The sequence below is a fragment of the Lepus europaeus genome, chromosome 7 (assembly GCF_033115175.1).
Source record: "Lepus europaeus isolate LE1 chromosome 7, mLepTim1.pri, whole genome shotgun sequence".
NCBI lineage: Eukaryota > Metazoa > Chordata > Mammalia > Lagomorpha > Leporidae > Lepus > Lepus europaeus.
This window is the reverse complement of record NC_084833.1, coordinates 57,828,903-57,850,157: the sequence shown is the minus strand read 5'-3', so window position 1 is coordinate 57,850,157 and position 21,255 is coordinate 57,828,903. Positions and strand designations below refer to the sequence as shown.

Here is a 21,255-nt window from a genome sequence, read left to right as displayed (position 1 = left end):
GAGGAGCAGTGTTTTTTTCTTCTTACTATTTGTTGAATTCTTTACTTAGTGGAAGGTTAATCTTATGATTATACAATAAACTGGGGGCTGGCGCTGTGGCATAGCGGGTAAAGCCACACCTACAGCACCTGCATCCCCTATGGGCGCCAGTTTGAATCCTGGCTGCTCCTCTTCTGATCCAGCTCTCTGCTATGGCCTGGGAAGGCAGTAGAAGATGGCCCAAGTGCTTGGGCCCCTGCACCCATGTGAGAGACCTGGAAGACGCTTCTAGCTCCTGGCTTTGAATCCACGCAGCTCCAGCTGTTGCAGCCATCTGGGAACTGAACCAGCAGATGGAAGACCTCTCTTTCTCTCTCTGCCTACCTCTCTAGAACTCTGCCCTTCAAATAAATAAATAAATCTTTTTTAGAAAATAAATTTTTAAAAAACTTGAAAATATGTCCTCATAAAAATTAAAGAATAAGAAAGGGAGGAGGAAGGAGGGTGGGAGCTTGGGCAGGAGGGAGGGGAGGGTAGGAAGTATAACTATGCTCCTGAATCTGTATATATGAAATACATAAAATTTGTTCGCCTTATATACATAAAACTCCCTAAGTCCTGGGAGTATATTTGGGCCGACTTTCCATCCACAGTAGAATTAAAATCCTGTGTTTTCCTTGGTGGTCGCTCATCCCCTGAGCATGCTGATTGAATTCAGTTGCTGCCCTCCTTCTCTGCAGAGGTCATCCTTACTGGAGAATCCCATCCTCCCATATCCTGTGCACCGCATGAATTCTTAGTCTTGATGGAAATTTTCAGGATGACAAGGATGCTGAGAATGCGGAGTGAATTCAAATTTATTTCCAACTCCTTAATGTTTTCTTTTCTTCAAAAGCCAGTGGGGCACAGTGTAGCCTGCAGAGCCAGCACACAAGGCTCAATTCTGTGGATGCTCTGATATTCTCACAGCCCTTAAATAAGAACAAATTCTTGTCTCCAGTAACTTTTTTTTTTCTACTCAGAACTGATGGATCCGTAAAGTCTCTTCAGAATAGATTACCAAATGTTCAAATTAAACACTAAAGCCTTTTCTGTAGCCCTTTAATTTTAAAAAACTGCTACCTTTGTTTTGACCAAGAACTCCCTTTGTTTGACTAGACCTACTCCTTGGGGAAATACAAGGAATTTTTAAAAAGCACACGTGAATCTCAGTCTATCAGGGAAGCGTATAGAAGAAAAATATGAAGGCTTCAGTAGCCCAGATTCCTATCCAGGTGCTCTAAGACTTGGAACTCACTTCCTCTTTCTCATGTCCTCCTTTAAAGAAGACGTGTGCCCAGGATACTGAGTCAAGTGTTCCTAGTCCACATCCCTCACTGTCTCAGATCTCCCCCTCAAATGGAATTGCACACTCCACCAAACCCTACTTCCTTAATCTCGTTTCTGATAATGCAGTTGTCTCGCATCAGAGTTGCTTCTACCCCAACCTACAAGCTGACATCTGAGATAGGGAGTTACAGCAGAGGAGGACTGCGGAAGACTCTGCTCGTCCAGCCACCGACTGACACTTGAGTCTTCTGTAAAGCGGAGGAATGTGCTGGCTATCTTAGCAGACAGACAACTCATGGTTTGGGATTGTGATGCTATTCTCAGTCTTCCTGTTGTTTCCACTTATTGGTCCTTATTCTAATTCTTGGAACCATTCAGGACAAGTTTAATTCCTCTTCCCTGTGACATGGTTTTAAATATGTAATGACAAAAATGCTGTGTTTCATGAATATTGTTCTTAAAGCTTAATCGTCCCTTTTTGTTCCTCATGTAGCCTCACCCTCTCCCATAGAGGTTGCTCCTATCTCAAGCTTCCAGCTTAAAAAAATAGATATATATATATTTCCTTTATTTCTTTGAAAGAGTTACACACACACAGGGAGAGAAAGAGAATGCTTCCATCCACTATTTCATTCCTCAAATGGCTACAATAACCAGGGCTGGACCAGGTGGAAGCCAGGAGCCAGGGACTCCATCCAGGTCTCCTATGTATGTGGCAGGGGCCCTAGTACTTGGGTTGTCAGCTGCGGCTTTCCCAGGTGCATTAGCCGAGAGCTGGATCATAAATGGAGCTGCCAGGATTTAAAAAGGTGCTCATATGGGATGCCAGCACTGCAGGTGGTAGCTGAAACTACTGCACCACAATCCTGGCTCCCAGCTTCCAACTTCTCATATAGATCCTAGATACACAGAACAAAATCAGTGTTTCAGGTGTGTTACGACACCCTTTCTCTTTAGACTAATGTACCTCTATTGGTACAGCCTAAAGCAAAATTAGTTTCTGGATTCTATATTCCATTTTGATTAAAATATGATTAAACCGTAAGCCTGTTATTTTCACATGCATTGAGTTGCATCTCCTTTAGAGATTGCATCATTGACTTTCTAAGCCTTCAAATAAGTTTATCTCGATAAATGTCTATTATTAAGCTTTATCCATCTCAACTCTCTGTCACAATTTTTGTGGACCTTGATTTTGGATTCTAGTGTACTTAGTGTGCCCATTATGTCAGACTAAAATTCTATTTCTTCTCTAAACTATTGACAAAATTACAGAGTCAGATAATACACACATTGCCGAATCAGTAATTGGCACCCTGTATGTATGGTTATCAAACTAGATATGAAATTGCCTTTTTTTATTATCATCTGGCCTAAATTTATCCAGATCATCTGTGAAGATCCCAGGAGATAGCTTCTCCATTGCTGTGCCAAGGCCCACATTTATTGACACCCACAAAACTCCCTGATATGAAAATTCAGTGGCCTAAGTCAAAAAAGGAAGTGATATTAGTATGGTATCACCTTAAGACTCAGTGATTTTTGGAGTTCAGAAACCATATATATATATACACATACATATATATATATGTGTGTGTGTGTGTGTGTATGAAATTGGATAAATACAGCCAAAGACAGATCTTACATCCATTGTTTCACTCCCCAAATGCCCGCAAAGCCAGGGTTGTGTCAGGCTGCAGCCAGGAATCCAAAAGCTAATCCTGGTCTTCCAAATGGTTAACAGGGATCCAAGTACTTGAGCCAATATCGAATGCTCAAGTACAACATCCAGTGCCTCCCAGGGTGCACATTAGCAGGAAGCTATAATCAGGAGCAGGGATGGAACTCAAACGCAAGCACTCATATAGGGTATGGGCATCCAAAGAGGCATTTTTAACTGCTTACCCCAGAAACCATACTTTTCTTTTTATGATTTTTTTTTAATTTCAAAGTCAGAGTTACAGAGAGAATGGTGGAGAGAATGAGAGATCTTCCAGCCACATGTTCAATCCATTTTGTTGCAAATGACAGGAGTTCCCTTTTTTTTAACCGCTGTGTAATATTCCATAGTGTACATAAACCATAACTTCTTTAACCAGTCTTCAGTTGATGGACATCTGGGTTGATTCTATATCTTAACTATTGTGAATAGAGCTGTAATGAATGTGGGGATACAGATAACTCTTTTTTTTTATTTTTATTTTTTGGACAGGCAGAGTGAACAGTGAGAGAGAGAGAGAGAGAGAGAAAAGTCTTCCTTTTTCCATTGATTCACCCCTCAGTGGCCACTGCAGCCAGCGCATTGCAGCCAGTGCACCGCGCTGATCCGAAGCCAGGAGCCAGGTGCTTCTCCTGGTTTCCCATGCGGATGCAGGGCCCAAGCACTTGGGCCATCCTCCACTGCACTCCTGGGCCACAGCAGAGAGCTAGCCTGGAAGAGGGGCAACTGGGATAGAATCCGGTGCCCTGACCAGGACTAGAACCCCAGGGTGCTGGTGCCGCAGCTGCAGGCAGAGGATTAGCCTATTGTGCTGTGGCCCTGGCCAAGGATAGATAACTCTTTCATATGCTGATTTCATTTCCTTTGGGTAAATTCCCTGGAGTGGGGTGACTGGGTCATATGGTAGGTCTGTATTTCTGAGGTGTCTCCATACTGTCTCCCACAGTGGCTGTACCAGTTTACCTTCCCACCAACAGTGGACTCTTGATGTCTGTATGAAAGCCATTCTAACAGGGGTGAGGTGAAACCTCATTATGGTTTTGATTTGCATTTCCCGAATGGCTAGTGGTCCTGAGCATTTCTTTCACTTGAATTTCTTCTTTTGAAAAATGCTTGTTCAAGTCTTTTGTCCATTTCTTAACTGGATTATTTGTTTTGTTGTTGTTAAGTTTCTTGAACTCTTTATAGATTCTGGGTATTAATCTTGTATCAGTTGCATAGTTTGCAAAAGGGCACTACTCTCTACACTTGGGATTATAGATTCCATCTGTGCCAGGTGAGGGCCCCAACCACTGCCCAGCAGCGACCTCTGCCCTGTGATCTGAGAGAGTGGGCTCCCATGGGGCAGTGGCCAGTGCCCTGCAGTGCTGGGGAAAGCTGGGTAGCTGGTAAGCCTCAGTGAGATATTGTTGGCCAAGTATGTCATAGAAGAGAATATCTAACAACTTTACCACTTCTACCTTGCTTTGGAGATATTTTGAAAAATGAAAAGATTCAAATCCCTGCAGAACAATACCATTTATCAAATCATTCTAGACAAGCCAGAGCTACCTCTTTTTATAGAAAACCAAAGAGGTTGCTCAGTTTAAGCCATTAGCATCATTATTAACATTAAATTTTTTCTTTGTGTTATTATCATCATCAAACCCATCTGCCAGTACAGTGCTAGAACACAGCCAGCTCCCTGGGCAGCAGAGATATAACAGCTCTGTAGCCACTGGCCTACTCTAGTTGCCTTTGAGGGAAAAACTCCAGTGGAGTGAAGAGGAGAGGAACAGCAATGGGGAGCCAGCACTTTGCTGAAGTTTGAGTGCTCCCCCAGTGCATCAGAGCAGACTGGGAACCCCAAATTCAGAGTCACATTGCAGAGTAGTCGTGAAGACAAGGAAGCAAGCAGCAGAGACTTCCTTCTACCTTGAGCAGCTGTGAATCTATGGTAGGAAATAGAATTCTATGATGTGAGTGTATCCTAGCAGTCTCCCTGCCCCCTCGGCTCACATCTCTGTTTGCCTTCATTCTTCTGTAGGAGTACCTATGAGGGATGATGGAATATTGAAACAGGGAGCACCATAAAGAAGGGAAAACTGGACAGACTCTAGATACTTCTGGAGGAAGAAATGTCATGACTTGTGGATGTGGGAGAAAATACAAAGGTAGATGTGGTGACTGACAGAGTTCAGGCTTCAGTGCTGGGAGGATGTTTTTACTAAACTGAGGTCAAGATTAGGTAGCTAAGAAGGCTGAAGACAGGGAAAGAAAATCAACTCCATTTTTAAAATATTAATATTGAGATGCCTATTAGAAAACTAAGTAGAAATCTAGAGAAGGAATCTGGGTATCTGAGTGTGACACCAGGAAGAGGCTGGGGTGCAGATATAAATACTGGAGTCATCCCTAAATAAGGGGTACAGTAAACCAAGGAGCTGGGTAAGATCAGATTAGAAAGTGATTTTTTTTGTTGTTGGCCATAGAAAACTTTACACAAAGGCGATGTTATTATCTTCTCCATTCCTAGCTGAATGCATCATTGGTGAAAGAAAACAATTTCTAAAGTGGGGTTGGTCCTATGGAATTAGCCCTAAAATGACTTGAGGGAGAAATAAGAGAAAAGAAGTAGACTGGTCCTACACCCACTCTCACTAACCTATTGGGACTGTGGGGCTCACTCATACCCCAGCACCAGCTCAGAAAGTGTCATCCCTCAGGCATTCTTCCAATGAAATTAATCATGTTAATATCTATAAATAAAGTGCAACCAGCAGTTACTTTAACAGTGCATGTTAATTATTGGTAGGATCCGTGACTGAAGAAGGGTTTTGCCAGTTTTGTCATGTCTGGGGAAAATATCAAAAATACACATGGAGTTTTGAGAAAATAGGATGATCAAATCATGAACAGCTTCCAGATGAACCAGGTTTGAACCATCCATGTGATTATTACAGGTGAGGATTAAGGAAAAAAAGAAATGTTGGAATTAGAATTTCCTCTCCGGGTATCAAATGAATGATTTCTTGCTGCTGTATCTAAGAAGGGCTTTTATTTTTGAAAGAAGCTGTGTCATAACAGGATTTCTCACTGAGACAGTAGTGCTGGGGAACATGGGGGTGGGGGTGGGACTGGGAGACCAGATGTCCCATAGCCTGTGGCTCACCAGACATTAGATCCAAAGGCCTCCGGAAGCCAGTCTACTGTAGGTACAATATATACCCAAGGACCACCCCTCCTTATTTTTGTGCATCACAATTCATTGACACAGGAAATACTTTATTTATTTGAGAAAGGCGGAGAGAGAAAAGCCAGGGTTAGGCTGGGTGAAAGCTGGGAGCTGGAAATTTCCTCTGGGTCTCCCAGTGGGTATCAGGGAGCCCAGGTACTTGAACCGTCACCTGCTGCTTCCCAAGTGTACATTAGCAGAAATCAGGAATTAGGAGTGCAGCCAGGGCTCAAATCCAGGCACTCCAGTATGGGATGTGGGCATCACATCCCAAGTGGCATCTTAACCACAAGGCCAAATGCCTGACCCAATGCAAGCTCTATTGACTGAGAGAGGTAGGTAAGTGGGTCTTCCCCATGAGGAGTGCACAGAATGACGTAGGGAAAGAAAAGTTCCCTCAACCTTTGTAGAGTTCCTGGCTAAGTCTGAAACAAAAATTGACAAAGGCAGATTAACAGGGAAAAAAATACACATTTACTTAATGAATGTTTCATGTGGCATTGGAGCCTTGAGAAATGAAGACCCAAAGAGTCAGAGGACACTACTTTTATGCTTAGGTTCAATAAAGAATGGGTAGCCATGTAGAAATGGGACAGGACAAGAGAGAATGGTCTCATGACGGCAGACTGAATAGAGAAACTCAGCGAAGCCTGTCTGTGCTTCCTCTTCTTGATCTCTGTGTGACATTCCTTTCTCCTGGGTATGTGGCAGGACCCCTCTGGAATGAGGGTGCTGTGACCCACGATCGGTTGCGGTAGGTCAGAGAATTTCTCTGTGACTTGCTCTTACGAGGAAAGGTAGGGAAAGATGAAAGTAATATTTCTAGGTCTTATGGCTGGTTTGGGGGCAGAGGAGTTCTAGTTTCTATGATGCACCTTGGCGAACAATAGTTCTATTTTCTATTGCCATCCTTGGGGGAGAGAGGGAAGCAAGGGAAACCTGAGCAAGAGAAAGTCAGAAAGAGACTTTTCTTCTGAGGCCCTTCCAGGGCCCTTCAGTTCAAAGTACTCCACACACCACCAAGCCGCCCTCTAGCATGGTCTTAGGAGCCCCAGCACTGATGAGAGAGAAAAGCAGATAGTCCAGTGCAATAGTAATCATAGCTCCCTCATGTTCAGTGTGTACTATACAGATGTGCTTTCTTATTTAATCTTTTCCCTTTTATCAACCATATCCTGTAGATATTAAAACCATTTTTTCAAATGATAAATGAGAACGAAGAATTGAGAAACTGAGAATTTAGGTAGCTTATGTAAGGTTGGGGAGTGGCTAGATGAGGCACCAAACTTGAACTCGGCTTCATTCATTTGCACTCTGTGTATAGGCTTCATGTGCTTTTAAATACAAATGAGGTCATCTTTATGTTTCTGTTCTAACCTCATTTCCCATTCTTAAAAAGTACTTTTAACTACTTTACCTGTTTCTTTGAAGGTATGCCTCCAGAACTTCTTACTCCTCTCTAACTGTAACTTAGTACACATTAATCAACCTATTGCACAGTAGGGTAACTACAGGTAATACTAATATATATAGACATATATATTTTTCTCTATTAACAAAAAACTAGAAGGTAGAATTTTTAATGTTTTCAACATAAAGGAATGTGAAACATTTGAAGAGATAAATTTATTTACTCTGGCAATTACGTAATAAATTCATGTATCAAAATACAAGTATTTTATATGGGGCTGGCATTATTATACTGCAGGAAATGCCACCATTCCATATGCACACCAATTTTGTCCTAGCTGCTCCACTTCCAATCCAGGTCCCTGCTGATGACCTGGGGAAAGGAGCAGAAGATGGCCCAAGTGTTTTGCCACTGCCACCCATGTGAGAAGCCTGGAAGAAGCTCCTGGTTCCTGGCTTTGGCCTGGCCCAGCCCCAGCCTTTGCAGCCATCTAGGAAGTGAACTAGCAGTAGGAAGACCTCTCTTTGTGTGTCTCCCTCTCTCTGTGTAACTCTAATTTTCAAACAAATATATAAATCTTTTTTAAAAAATCACCTACCCTGAAATATGTATAATTTTAAGTCAAATTTAAAAAGATTTTTAAAAACAAAGTAAAATATGCATTAATGTTTAAAATAAAAATGCTTGGTTTGAATTTATTATAATTTTTAGATTTCTATTTAATTTTATTGTGGAAGATAAGGATTTAGCTCCAAAATTCCCTAAATGTGCACCCATATACACCATATATACTATAGTTTCCTCTCCCATGTCTCAAAATAGTTATGCATTTGTGGAGATAATTATTCAAGCTAATATCATTGTTCATTTATAGCTGAACTATGTTGTTCTCTGTGATTGCATTCTCTTATTTTTCCTCCTAGGAGTTGGTAATTTGTATCTCCGATCTGGATCTTTCTCCTAAAAGATAACTCACATAACTAGTTGGCTACTCAACAACCCCATTTGGATGTCTAATACACATCTCACATTTAACATTTGCAAAACTGAATTGTTCTCTCATATAGCCCAATTCCTTCTCCTGTATATTGAGAAATGTACATTAATGGCAATTCCTTTCTACTTGACCTGTGGGAAATTTAGAAATTTTTTAGTTTCTAAATATTTGGGGATTTTCCAGATGTCTATGATTAAATTCTGGTTTAATTTCGTTCTCGTCAGAGAACATACTTTGTTTTGATTTCTGTGCTCATGAATTTAATGAGATTCTTTATGCCCAGAATATGACTTATCTTGGTGAGTGTTAAGTATAAAAATGTGCATTTTGCAGTCATAAGATGGAGTATTGATGGGTGGAGTAAATATCAGTGAGTTGATTGATAATGTTGTTCAAATCTTTTCAGCTTGCCTCTTTATTATTGGCAAAACAGTGTTTAAATCTCTCATTCTACTTGTATATTTACATATTTTTTTCTTAATTTCTGTATGATTTGTTTAATGTGTTTTGAAAATGCATTATTAGATGTATTTATTATGATTATTTGCCCCTCTTGGAGATTTGACCCTTTATCAATGAAATAGCACCTTCTTCCTGGGAAATAATCTTTTTTTTAAATACTTTTTAAAGATTTATTTACTTGTGAGGCAGACTGACAGAGAGAGGCAGAGACAGAGAGACAGTGAGCATTTTTTTATCTGCTGATTGACTCCCCAGTGGCCATAGCAACTGGCACTGGGCCTGCCTTAGAGCCAGGAGCCAGGAACTCCATCCCTATCTCCCACGTGGGTGGCAGGGGTTCAAACACTTGGGCCACCTGCTGCTGTTTTTTCAGGCACATTAGGAGGGAGCTGGATCTGAAGCAGAGCAGCCAGGGCTTTGATTGGTACTCAGATACAAGATGTTGGCATTTCTAGCAGCAGCTTAACCCACTGCATCACAATGCTACTCCCGCATTTTTGAAATATCTTTGATTTAATATAGCCAGTCCACTTTTTTTTTTTTTTTTGAAGGGAAAGGGTTTATTGGGGGAACACCCTACAGACCGGAGTGAAGGAGTGGCGAAGGAAAAAGAAAAAGAGAGTATAAGAGAGAGAGAGACAGAGGAGAGAAGATAGAGTAGAGAGAAGGGCCAAGACACCTTTTTTATTATTGTTTACATGCCCTAATTTTTTTCATCCTTTTTAATAATGATATTTTAAGTGGGTTTCTTGTAGACAGTGTATAGTTCAGCCTTGCTCTGTTATCTAACCTGACAGTTTCTATCCTTTTAATTAAAGTTATTAGGTATATACATTTAATTATCAGTATGAAGATATTTAAATCTATCTTTTCTCTTTGTTCCATCTGTACTTTTCTTGTTTTTCCTATTTTCTTTTGGATTGAACAATTTTTATTATTCCATTTTACCTAATAATAGCCTATTAAATATACTTAGTTTGTTGTGGGTTTTTTTGTTTGTTTGTTTGTTTGTTTGTTTGACAGGCAGAGTTAGACAGTGAGAGAGAGAGACAGAGAGAAAGGTCTTACTTCCAATGGTTCACCCCCCAAGTGGCCGCTGCGGCCGGCACGCTGCGCTTATCCGAAGCCAGGAGCCAGGTGCTTCCTCCTGGTCTCCATGTGGGTGCAGGGCCCAAGCACTTGGGCCATCCTCCACTGCCTTCCTGGGCCACAGCAGAGAGCTGGACTGGAAGAGGAGCAACGGGGACAGAACCCAGCGCTCCAACCGGGACTAGAACCTGGGGTACCGGCACCGCAGGCAGAGGATTAGCCAAGTGAGCGGCGGCGCCAGCCTAAATATACTTAGTTTTTCCAGTGTTCAGTCTGGTGTTTAAAATATATACCTTTATCTAATAGTTATTATTTCCTTCCTTCTTCTTGCTTTAGATTTAATTTGTTGTTATATTTCTGGTTCTTTAGAATAGCAACTGAGATCGTCGGCTTGAGATTTTCTTCTTGTCTAATATAGGCATTGTAGTGCTATAGATGTCCTTGTAACTGCTGCTCTAGTTTCACTCCACAAACTTTAATATGTTATGTTTTCATTTTTACTCAGTTCAAAATGCTTTCTACTTTTCCTTTTGATTTCTTCTTTGACCTATGGATTATTTGGTTACTTAGTTTCCAAATATTTGGAGATTTTCTAGATATCTTTTTGCTATTTATTTGAAATTAGTTTTCACTGTTGTAAGAAAATACCTTTTGCATGATTTGAATATTCTTGTATCTAGATGGAACTTGGTTTATGACCTATCTTGCTCAGTGCTCTGAGTGCATTTACATAGAATATGTATTTTCCTGCTGCTTGGCCTACTATTAGCTAGGCCAAGTTAATTTAGTTTTATCTGAGTACTCAAATCTCTGACTGTGGTTAGTTACCTGTGCATCTTGATGGGGCACAGTGCAATCCTTTAACAAACACACAGTGTAAACCGATCAAACCAGGCAAGCGACATCTCTACCTCCCTGTTTGGGGACTGTCAGCTCTTGATCCAGTGCTTTATACAGCATATGACACAGTATTATGAACTGTAGTCACTCCACCGAGCTATGGAACACTGGAGCCTATGACTTCCATCTCACTGTGGTTTAATACCCCTTATCCAACCCCTCTGTATCCCCACCACCCCTCCCAGCCTCTAGTAATCAATTTTCTAACTCTGTATGTATTTTTAAATTTTCACATACTAGAGACAATATGAATTGTTTGACTCTCTGTGTGTGGCTTATTTCAGTTAATACAATAATTACCAGTTCATCCCATTTTACTGTGAAATGTTAGGATCTCATTCTTTTTTATGACTAACATTGTGTTGTGTATAAATATCACTTTTTTTATCCATTCAACTATCAATGAATACTAAGATTGATTAAATATTTCATGTGGTCTTGTCTACTTCTTACAATTCTATAAGTTTTTGCTTCATGTATTCGGAGGGTGTGCTATCAGGAGCATAAACATAGAATTTTTTATACTCTTGATGAATTTACCCCTCAATTCTAATGAAATAACTTTCTTTGATTTCATTGTTCTGACCTGTGCTTTGTCTGATATTAATATAGCCACTCCGGATTTCTTTTTCTAGTGTTAGTGTGGCAAATCTTTTTTATTCTTCTAATATATTTTTATCTTTGCATTTGTAGTAAATTTCTTGTGAACAACATATGATTTGGTGTTGCTATTTATTGAATCAGATAATTTTGCCTTTATTTAGAGGCTTATATCATTTAAATTTAATCTATCAAAATGGTTTAGTTTAAATATATCATCTTACTACAAGTGTTTGCTTTCTATTTCTATCAGATTTCCCTTTTTTGATCTTGTTCTCTTTTTGTTTTTGTCCTGCATTCTTTGGATTAATTAGGTATTTTTTAATTTTTTTTTTTTTGACAGGCATAGTGGACAGTGAGAGAGAGAGACAGAGAGAAAGGTCTTCCTTTGCTGTTGGTTCACCCTCCAATGGCCGCCATGGCTGGCGCACTGCGGCCGGCATACCACGCTGATCTGAAGCCAGGAGCCAGGTGCTTCTCCTGGTCTCCCATGGGGTGCAGGGCCCAAGCACTTGGGCCATCCTCCACTGCACTCCCGGGCCACAGCAGAGAGCTGGCCTGGAAGAGGGGCAACTGGGACAGAATCCGACTGGGACTAGAACCCGGTGTGCTGGCGCCGCTAGGCAGAGGATTATCCTGTTGAGCCACGGCGCCGGCCAATTAGGTATTTTTAAGTACCCAGTTTATCTCCTCTCTTGGCTTACTAGCTATAACTCCTTGTTCTGTTATTTATTTGTTTATTTAAATTTATAGCATACATGTTTACCTTACCATAGTTAACTTGTAGTGATGATATTATGTCTCTTGTACTACTTATACTCATGGAACCTTGTGAGAGTTTAGTCTTATATCTTCCCCGTGAATAACCCTAATAAAATAAGAATTTCTCTTTCTCAACATCAATTTTGCTGCCCCTAAAGGTACTCTCAGTGGTCCTGCTTGGGTTTCTTAGCCTTCCCTGACAACACTGATGGATCCATGAGTTTTTTCAGTCTCAATTCCTGCAGCTGCGTTTTCAGAACCTCATGGAATTGGGAAGGAGTTCACCAAGAGAACACAGAAAGAGGAATGCAGAAGTGCGCTGGTCAGACAAAAAACTACAGCTATTGTAGGCCACCGCAGGCAGACAGATCACGGAGTTTACAGACTGGCAGGTAGGGAACTCACACGCGCTTGCTGTGAATTCCCAATATGCCTCTCCAACAATGCTGAACTTGGCCACACAAAGCAGGAGCAAATGAAGCGTTTCTTTGTGTGGCATCTTCCTTCCCCTTGTACCCTCCAGGGCCCTCAACTGCCAGTGACACTTCTGCATTTCTGATTCCTGTCAAACTGAAAAAGAAGCCAAATATGCCACCACCTCTTTGTATTTTACTTTTATCAGCATCCTAGAAAAATATTTACTAAGAATCTTAGCACTGCTGTGTAAGTTGGATTTCTCAGCTTTGGCACCAGTTGATATTTGAGACCAGATAGTTATTTGTAGTGAACAAGTCCCCTGTGAACTGTAGGTGCTTTGCAGCATGCCTGGGCTCTACCCACTAGATGTCAGTTACACATCCCTCTCCCCATTTGTGACAATCAAAAGTTGACCCAGATAGTGTCAGATGTCTCCCTAGGGAGCAAAATGGCTCCTGTTTGAGAACCACTGGTTTAAAGGAATGTTGACAGACATCAAGTCAGCATCAGCTAATGAGGAGAAAGCAGAGTTTGCATCGGTACCCAGAATTCCTGTTCCATATCCCAAAATCTCATCCCCTTCAAGGGATGGTGTCTCTTGTTCACTGCAGATTCAGCTACAACAGCCACAACAAACGTTAGAGGAGTAAGTGAATGAATGAGTAAGTGAATAGGTGGATGAATGGATGAATGAAAAGAAAAAGTCTAGACAATTATTCATTGTGTTACTAAGGAGAAAGGAATGACATGGATGGCTACAAAAACAAGAAAAGGGAGTATTTTAACTATTGGACATAAAAAAGTCTATGTTTGAATTTTATGTCATTTTACTTTTATAACTTAGAAAATGTTTTTAAAATTTTTTTACTTTTATTTTTTTTAACTTTTATTTAATGACTATAAATTTCCAAAGTACAGCATATGGATTCAATGGCTTCCCCCCACCATTACTTCCCTCCCACCCGCAACCCTCCCCTCTACTGCTCCCTCTCCCCTTCCATTCACATCAAGATTCATTTTCAATTCTTTCTATATACAGAAGATCAATTTAGTATATATTAAGTAAAGATTTTAACAGTTTGCACCCACACAGAAACACAAAGTGAAACATACTGTTTGAGTACTAGTTATAGCATTAAATCACAATGTATAGCACATTAAGGACAGAGATCCCACATGAGGAGCAAGTGCACAATGACTCCTGTTGTTGACCCAACAAATTGACACTCTAGTTTATGGCACCAGTAACCACCCTAGGCTCCCGTCATGAGTTGCCAAGGCTATGGAAGCCTTCCGAGTTCGCCGACTGAACATATTTAGACAAGGTTATAGTCAAAGTGGAAGTTCTCTCCTCCCTTCAGAGAAAGGCACCTCCCTCTTTTTTTTTTTTTTAAGGGAAAGGGTTTATTGGGGAACACCCAACAGACCGGAGTGAAGGGGTGGCGAAGGGAAAGAGAGAGAAAAAGAGTATAAGAGAGAAACAGAGAGGAGAGGAGCTAAGAGAGAGGAGAGAGCAGAGAGGAGAGAGAAGAGAGGCGAGAGGAGCCAAGAGAGGCCAAGAGAGAAGAACCAAGAGAGCAGGAGGGAAGAGCTGAGAGAGCACATGTTCAGGAACAGGCCCTTTTAAAACTTTGCCTGAGGGCAGGCACGGAAGCAGGAGCAGTGAATCACATTAGGATGGGGAGTGGAGCCTGGCTCAGGTAGCTGGGCCATACGGCCACCTGGCTAAAACTGCCCCAGTTTCCTAACATTCCCCCCTTTTGTTTTTTATAAAGCAGGAGTTGTATGGGGTTACATTAGTCCCAAAAGTCCAGGAGTGGTAGAGGGACGATGACCTGTCTTTAGATCTACTTTTTGCTGACATGGGGCGACGAGGTACTCTTCGCTGGCATGGGGCGATGTCTTAGGCTGCTGTCTCCTGGGTGGGGAGCCGAGTATATCCTTGTAGCAGCATTTGGTTGACCGCCTGGTTGTTGAAGGCCTTTGTTTGTTCCATTATAACCTGCTGTAAACACTTAGACACTGTAGTATAAAAGACAGGGTGAGAATAGTAACCAATGATCCTAAGAGTGGCATTAACCAGGTAATGAGAGGATTTCATAGAGGAGAGGAAATGGGTGGGGGGTCCTCTGGACCCTTCTGGGGACAGTTTGATGGATGTGGCTTAAAGCTGATTCCAGCCAAGACTGGGAGAAAAGTTACTCATCTTTTGTAGGTAGAGGGGTTTGTCTGTAGAGAAATTCTGAACAATTACACAGCATTAAGTGGGGAAGAGGACCATCAGTATACACAGGTTGGGAGTAGAGCCATTGGTGGTAGAGTAGAGGCTATGATTACAAAGGAATGAGGCCCAAGTGCGCTAGACTGGGTCTAGAACAAAGGACAGAGTCATTATTAGAGGAGCTAAGAAAGGTGCTATCTAAGCTACAATTAAGTTTTCTGATTGAGAGGCAAATAGAATCTGACAGAAGGGGCTTGATAATAATCTGGTGGGCTTTAGGCCTTGTAAGTTAAGAGGCCCAGACCTATCTATCTCTTCACATGGGGTACATAAAAAAAATTATTTTTAAAGTACCAGCAAATCAAACCAAGCGTTTTTTTATTTGATAACTATTTGTCCAATTTGCTAATTTCGAAAGTACAAATGTGGACTTTAGCCTTGGTTAACATTCTGAATATACCCCCAAGTCCAGGTTTTGATTTTGTTTTATCTCATGAGCAAATAACCATATAACACACATATTTGTGAGTGGGGTTTATGTTGGGGGAAGTCTGTCTAGTTAGCACTTGAGTACTCTGACAGGTTACATTTAATTACATGCATCAGCCTTGGGGCCAGCGACTGTTCTACAAGCCTTTTCACATCTCAGACCTTACAAAGTGTGTGCACCATGTGGTCCCCAGAAAATACTTGTTGAAAGAATTGATCAGGAGGTTCCATAGGTGTGATTTGGGTTACTTCTCTAATAACTTTGTCTAACCAAGATTTTCTAAGAGGATGAGGTGAGAGGGGAGAGCAAGGACCAGTGTAAAGCTGTCTCGGGGAAGAACAGGAATCGGTGGTCCAGGGAAGAAGGAAGAAGCAAGTGCATGGGCTATGGGCCAGCTGTTACCTCTGCTTGCTGGTAGTCACCAGCACAAAGCCAGGTCAGATCCCGGCTATTCACTGACAGCCGCTGCTCCCATCACAGGGAACCCAGCACCACAGAGCAATCTAAGACCGGCTGGGTGTGTGTGTGATGCCCCCACTGCCGTAAAAGTCTGCCTCCCGACCCCTGCCCTCTCCCCAGAGGGAAAGGTACAGCCACCTGGGACATGGGATTCAGGGCCTCAGGAGCCAGGAAAGCCTGGCTTGCAAGATGAAGTCATTTATTTACAGGAGGCAAGCAATGCGCGAAGGCACAGTGCCATCCATCTGCCTTAGTGACCAAACAGAACCCTTCCCCTCACCCTCCCGTGGAAGCAATCAAGGCAGGGAGGTTGGCCGAGGTGACCTTCCAGAGCAGAATCTGTGCTTCTAAAAATAGAAGCATCCTTGGAGAAGGGAGAGGGGAGGGGAGGCTGTGGATGTGGAGGGCAGGAACCTGACTCCCCAGAGCATTATCAGTGTGACACTGTATTAATTAGACCTTGGCACCGGCTCAGTAACCTCAGGTATCTCTCAGAAATTGAAACTAAATCAACGGGTTTTCTTTTTCTTCTTTTTTTTTTTTTTCTCTCTTTTCTGGTAACACTCTCCCTGGCTAAAAGAGAAAAAGAGAGTTGTGTCTTCTGACCTATTTGAATGGCTGCACAGTGCCTGGGGAGATGCCTTCTCCAGCAGAGGGCAATGCAGGCTCCTTGGGGGCTCCTAGGAGGACTGAGCTGCAGCAAGCAGGGCTCTGGGGGCAGGCACCCCAGGGGTGCTGGGGTCTGTGCCTCTGCCTGTATGCAGGCTGTGTGCGACCGAGTGGGTGTCTGGATGTGTCCAGGGCTGCAGGTGTGTGGAGTCCTGGGCTGCATTCTGAAGATCTTGCAGTGGCCCATCAGGAGCTATGGGAGGACCGCATGTTTCTGGGGTCTGGGGGAACTGGGTGCTGGTCTGCACAGGTTGTATGTGACCAGCTTGTGTGCAGTGCTCTGCAGTGCCGGGGTCGTGGGCTCTGGGGTAGGCAGGGGTTGTTGGAAATGCTGTGGCCAACTTGAGGGGAGGGCACAGGAAGGTGCATGGGGCAGTGTGGGTACCTGCTTGGAACATGGCACCATGCCCCGTGGGGCTGCAGGCAAAGCGTGTCAGAGCTGTGCCCACCACTGTGCACCTCACTGCGAGGGTCCTCTGAGCAGCAGCTTTGTCCTGGGAGCCCTTCTGTGGCCTGAGGAAGACCGTGAGTGGAGCCACACGCAAGGCTGTCCAGGCTGTGGAGGTGGCTCCTCTGGGGCCTGTGTTCCGGACTCCAGGGACCTGTGGGAGGCTGGGCTGGGCTGCCTGTGACTGCTGGCAGAGGCTCTGGAGACCTCGGAGTTTTTTGATCTGAAGACGGGCTCTGCCTCCTTAGGAAGACAAGCTTATTCCTCTCCATGTGACTGCTATGAGGAAGAGACCCCAGGAGTGCTTGTGTGGAGCAAACCGAGCATTGTGGCCTTTCCCTGCGCTGCCCTGCAGCCGAGCCTGCCGCCTGCCTGGCTGCACTTTCTAATACTTTAGTCTGTGCTCTCTCAACAGGACAATGTGGATCTTGGAGAGTTGATGTTCTCCCTCTGCTATCTTCCCACGGCCGGCAGGCTGACCATCACCATTATAAAAGCTCGGAATTTAAAGGCAATGGACATAACAGGAGCATCAGGTAGGACACTCTCAAACCCAGGCTTCCTCATCCAGTTCTAATGTGGCACCTGAACAAGCTTCTAGTACAGTAATTAGCTCTGGAACCAAACTTGGGTTTCATCCCAGCCCCACCACTAATAGCTGTGTGACTTTGGGAAAGTCACTTAACTTGTCTGGGCTCCAGATTCCATCTGTAAAACGAAGGTATAATAATATCTGACTTAGTGGGTTGTTGTAAGAGTAAGTGCACTAGCATATATAAAACCTCAAGAACATGGCCTGATATGTTTTAAACGCTACAACTATTAGGTTTTATCATTCTCCCTTGGGTCTTCATAACTGAATGGACCTAATAGTTTGCACCTGCTGACATAACTGATCTAATTGGATCTTTCTTCAGAAATCACCATCCCAGGGTTATTGAAGATTGAAAACAACCCCATCTCCTAATACAGTTTGGTTTTTCCAGGGAATTAAGCATGCACATTCAAATTCCAACTGAAGCCTAAAAAATGTCTCAATATGCAGTTTCTATTATACAGATTCACAAACTGCCTCTGCAGGGGCTCTCCAAATGTGGCCACAAAATACCCAGGACCCACTGACTCACAGCCACTGAAATCAAACAGCATCAGATACAATATATTCTACATCCTATACCCCTGTGTATTCTAAGCAGAAAAACAACAACAACAACAACAACAATATGCTCTTCCCCCCCTCCACCCCACCCCATCCTTCCCATCCCTGGCCTTCTGAGTCCCTTCTTGACTGTGCGTAGCAGTCAGGGCAATGCCCGGTCATGGAGGTGAAGAGGACACATGGAGAGGAGGCTGGTGAGGTGCTGGTGGGCCCAGGAGAGCCCCTCCTGCCGTCACCGCAGCGTCACCCCTCCGGCAATTCTGCGTCCTTTCTCTCCTTGACGTCTCCCTTTGCAACCTAACTGCCGGCTATTCCAAGGGCAGCAGGTCCCTGTACTCAGGACATCGACCCCAGACATGCTCCCCAGGAATTCAGAAATTCCAGAAAGGCAGGAGTTTCTTTGCTCAAAGACCCCAATCTTTTGGAAGGTGCTCAAAGGTGACTCGGAGCTGGGGGGCTTGGGACCTGTTTCGCATGCCCTGGAAGCACCTGGGCAGCTCTCCTCCTATCACAGTCGGGCGGGTCTTGAATGCTAGCTGGAATGTCGTCTCATTTGGTAACAGATGTTTTCTCACTATTTTTAAACTTCATGCATTTTGAGGAGACAGTGTCCTGGGCTTTTCTTGAGTGAATGACTTAATTATCGCAACTCTAGTCACTGCCTGGCTATCATCTTAATTAAAATCCTTGGATTCCAGTCCACAGGCAGGGAGAGGTGTTCTGCATCCCCCAGCCCATGAACGCCCACAGTGACATCACTGCGGCCTGGATCCCCATTTATCCTCACAGTCCCCCTGCTTCTCGTGGTCTGTACAGATCCCTACGTGAAGGTCTCACTGATGTGTGACGGCAGACGGTTGAAGAAGAGGAAAACATCCACGAAAAGGAACACACTGAATCCAGTTTACAACGAAGCCATAGTCTTTGATGTCCCTCCTGAAAACATTGACCAAATCCACTTGTCCATAGCGGTCATGGACTACGACCGGTGAGATACCTGGAACTCTTTCTCAGTGTAAGGCCACTGTTCCCTGGGCAGGGAGGGCCAGTGGGCGCAGCCGTAGATTGTTGGCTGGTGTCCCAGGCTGCCACAGGCAGCGAGTGAACCAGCAGTGCATGGACAGCAGATGGACAAGGAGTCACCGTATTCCAAACAGGCCATGAAGCCAGACTCCCCGGCTGCCTCTCAGCTCTCTCATTCTTTCCTCCCTCTTTGTTTCTTTCCCTCCTGTGTCCTCATTCCCACCCCTTCCCTCTCTGAATAGCTTCTGGAATCTTGGCTTAAAGAATGGTGGCCCCACAGGTCTTACCTGCTGTCAGTCAATGCTGAGTGCCCTTCAGGGGAAAGATCCCACTCCAAGTAGCAGAATGATTACTTTAGCCAGACCATCAGCCTTCCTAAATACATAACTTCAATCTTTATTGTTTCTTCTCACAACATATTTAACAAAGATCATTTCCATCCACTTAAGTCTGAAAGCAAACACAGAAATGTTCTCTTGAAAATGCTAGAGCCGGTGTGGGTGACAGCATACATTAAAATGTGTAAGACGCTCGACTTTGTAATTAATACAGCACTGAAGGTATATTTATAGCCCACATTGTAGCCAATTGTGTGTTTAAAGGACAGATTAGAAAAACAGTTATTTTAATATGCAAAGGAAGTACCAACAGGGAATTATACATGTTAAACCAGTCATTAGACTGAAATGCAAAGCCTCCTTTTAATTGGAAACCTCCCACGTGGTCTGGGCATGATGATAAAAAAATCATTGTGATTCTTAATAGAATCTTATAAACATTATTTATAGCTAAACATTTTCCCACATAACTCTGAAATGTCAGTAGGCAGCCTCGGTGACCTGAGTGTTCTTCCCAGCAGATGTCTGCATGAAGCATGACCGTTGTCCAGCCCGGCTGCTCATGGGTGTGAAAGCCCATGCTGGGCAGTAGACCTTGTCCCATCTCTGGCAGACACACAGCACCAATAATGTCAGACCCCGTGAGGGGACGTTGCCCACCAATTGCAGTAGCTAAGCCAGCATTTTCCAAACGATTGCCAAGTCTCCTGCATTAACAAATCTGATTATGTGAGCTCTGCCTCAATTCAATTCTCAGGAAACTCATGAATCTGGCTGACAACTCCATGGCAGAATCCATGGGATTCTGCATGCATCGGAGTCTAAAGAGCATAGACTCAGATATCCTTCTCCCACCTCCCCTCCACCACCTCCTCATGACTTCCCCCCACACAAATACAGGAAGAATCACTTATCTTTGCAGGAAGGAAAAAGAGAGAAAGTATGTGCACTTGGATCCCAAAGCGTTCATCAATGGGACCTATCATTTCCATGCTTTAATTCCCATCATATGCAAAAGATTTTTAACAAAAACTGCCAAGGTAAAAGAAAAAAAAAAATGGCCCAGGGTGCTGACCTATCCAAGGGAAGCTTTAGAAAGGCTAATAGTGTTAAGGTTAAAGGAATCAAGTACCATTCTACACTTGGGAAATCAAGTCGGGTCACAGAAGCAGTGCTGGCCTTGGAAAGCAAGGACAGTGGTATGTTTAGTGAGACCAGAAGCAGGAAGAGCCACGAGACTCCCCTCCTCTGTCCCTTCTGTGGGCCAGAGACCCATGACTGCCAGACATGGAACTACTCCCTCACCAGACTTTGATTGGCTGTTGTGGAAAGTTAAGTAGCCATTATTAGAGGAATGCCTCTCAGGTGGCTTCCTTCTCATGACATAGTTTTGGAGGCCAACCTAGTTCCAGAACGAGGTTGGCATCTTTAGCAAGCATCAGGGAATTCTTTGAACATAAGATTGATTCTTGGAAACAAGCTAACCCTTGTCGGTGTTAAGAAAGTACAATATTGGTTCCCAAACCGTATTGGCTGTTAAGCCTGGCCTGTAGTTTTAAATTAAGCAG

General features: G+C 43.3%; 1 protein-coding gene across 1 annotated transcript in view; it reads left to right on the top strand.

Annotated features, from left to right (window-relative positions):
• SYT9 (synaptotagmin 9) overlaps positions 1-21,255 on the top strand; it is a 220,544-nt gene that overhangs the window by 154,705 nt on the left and 44,584 nt on the right. Inside the window, exons 4-5 of the mRNA XM_062196570.1 lie at positions 17,583-17,703; positions 19,143-19,314. Coding sequence (XP_062052554.1) covers positions 17,583-17,703; positions 19,143-19,314 — 293 coding nt within the window. The remainder of the gene's footprint in view (positions 1-17,582; positions 17,704-19,142; positions 19,315-21,255) is intronic.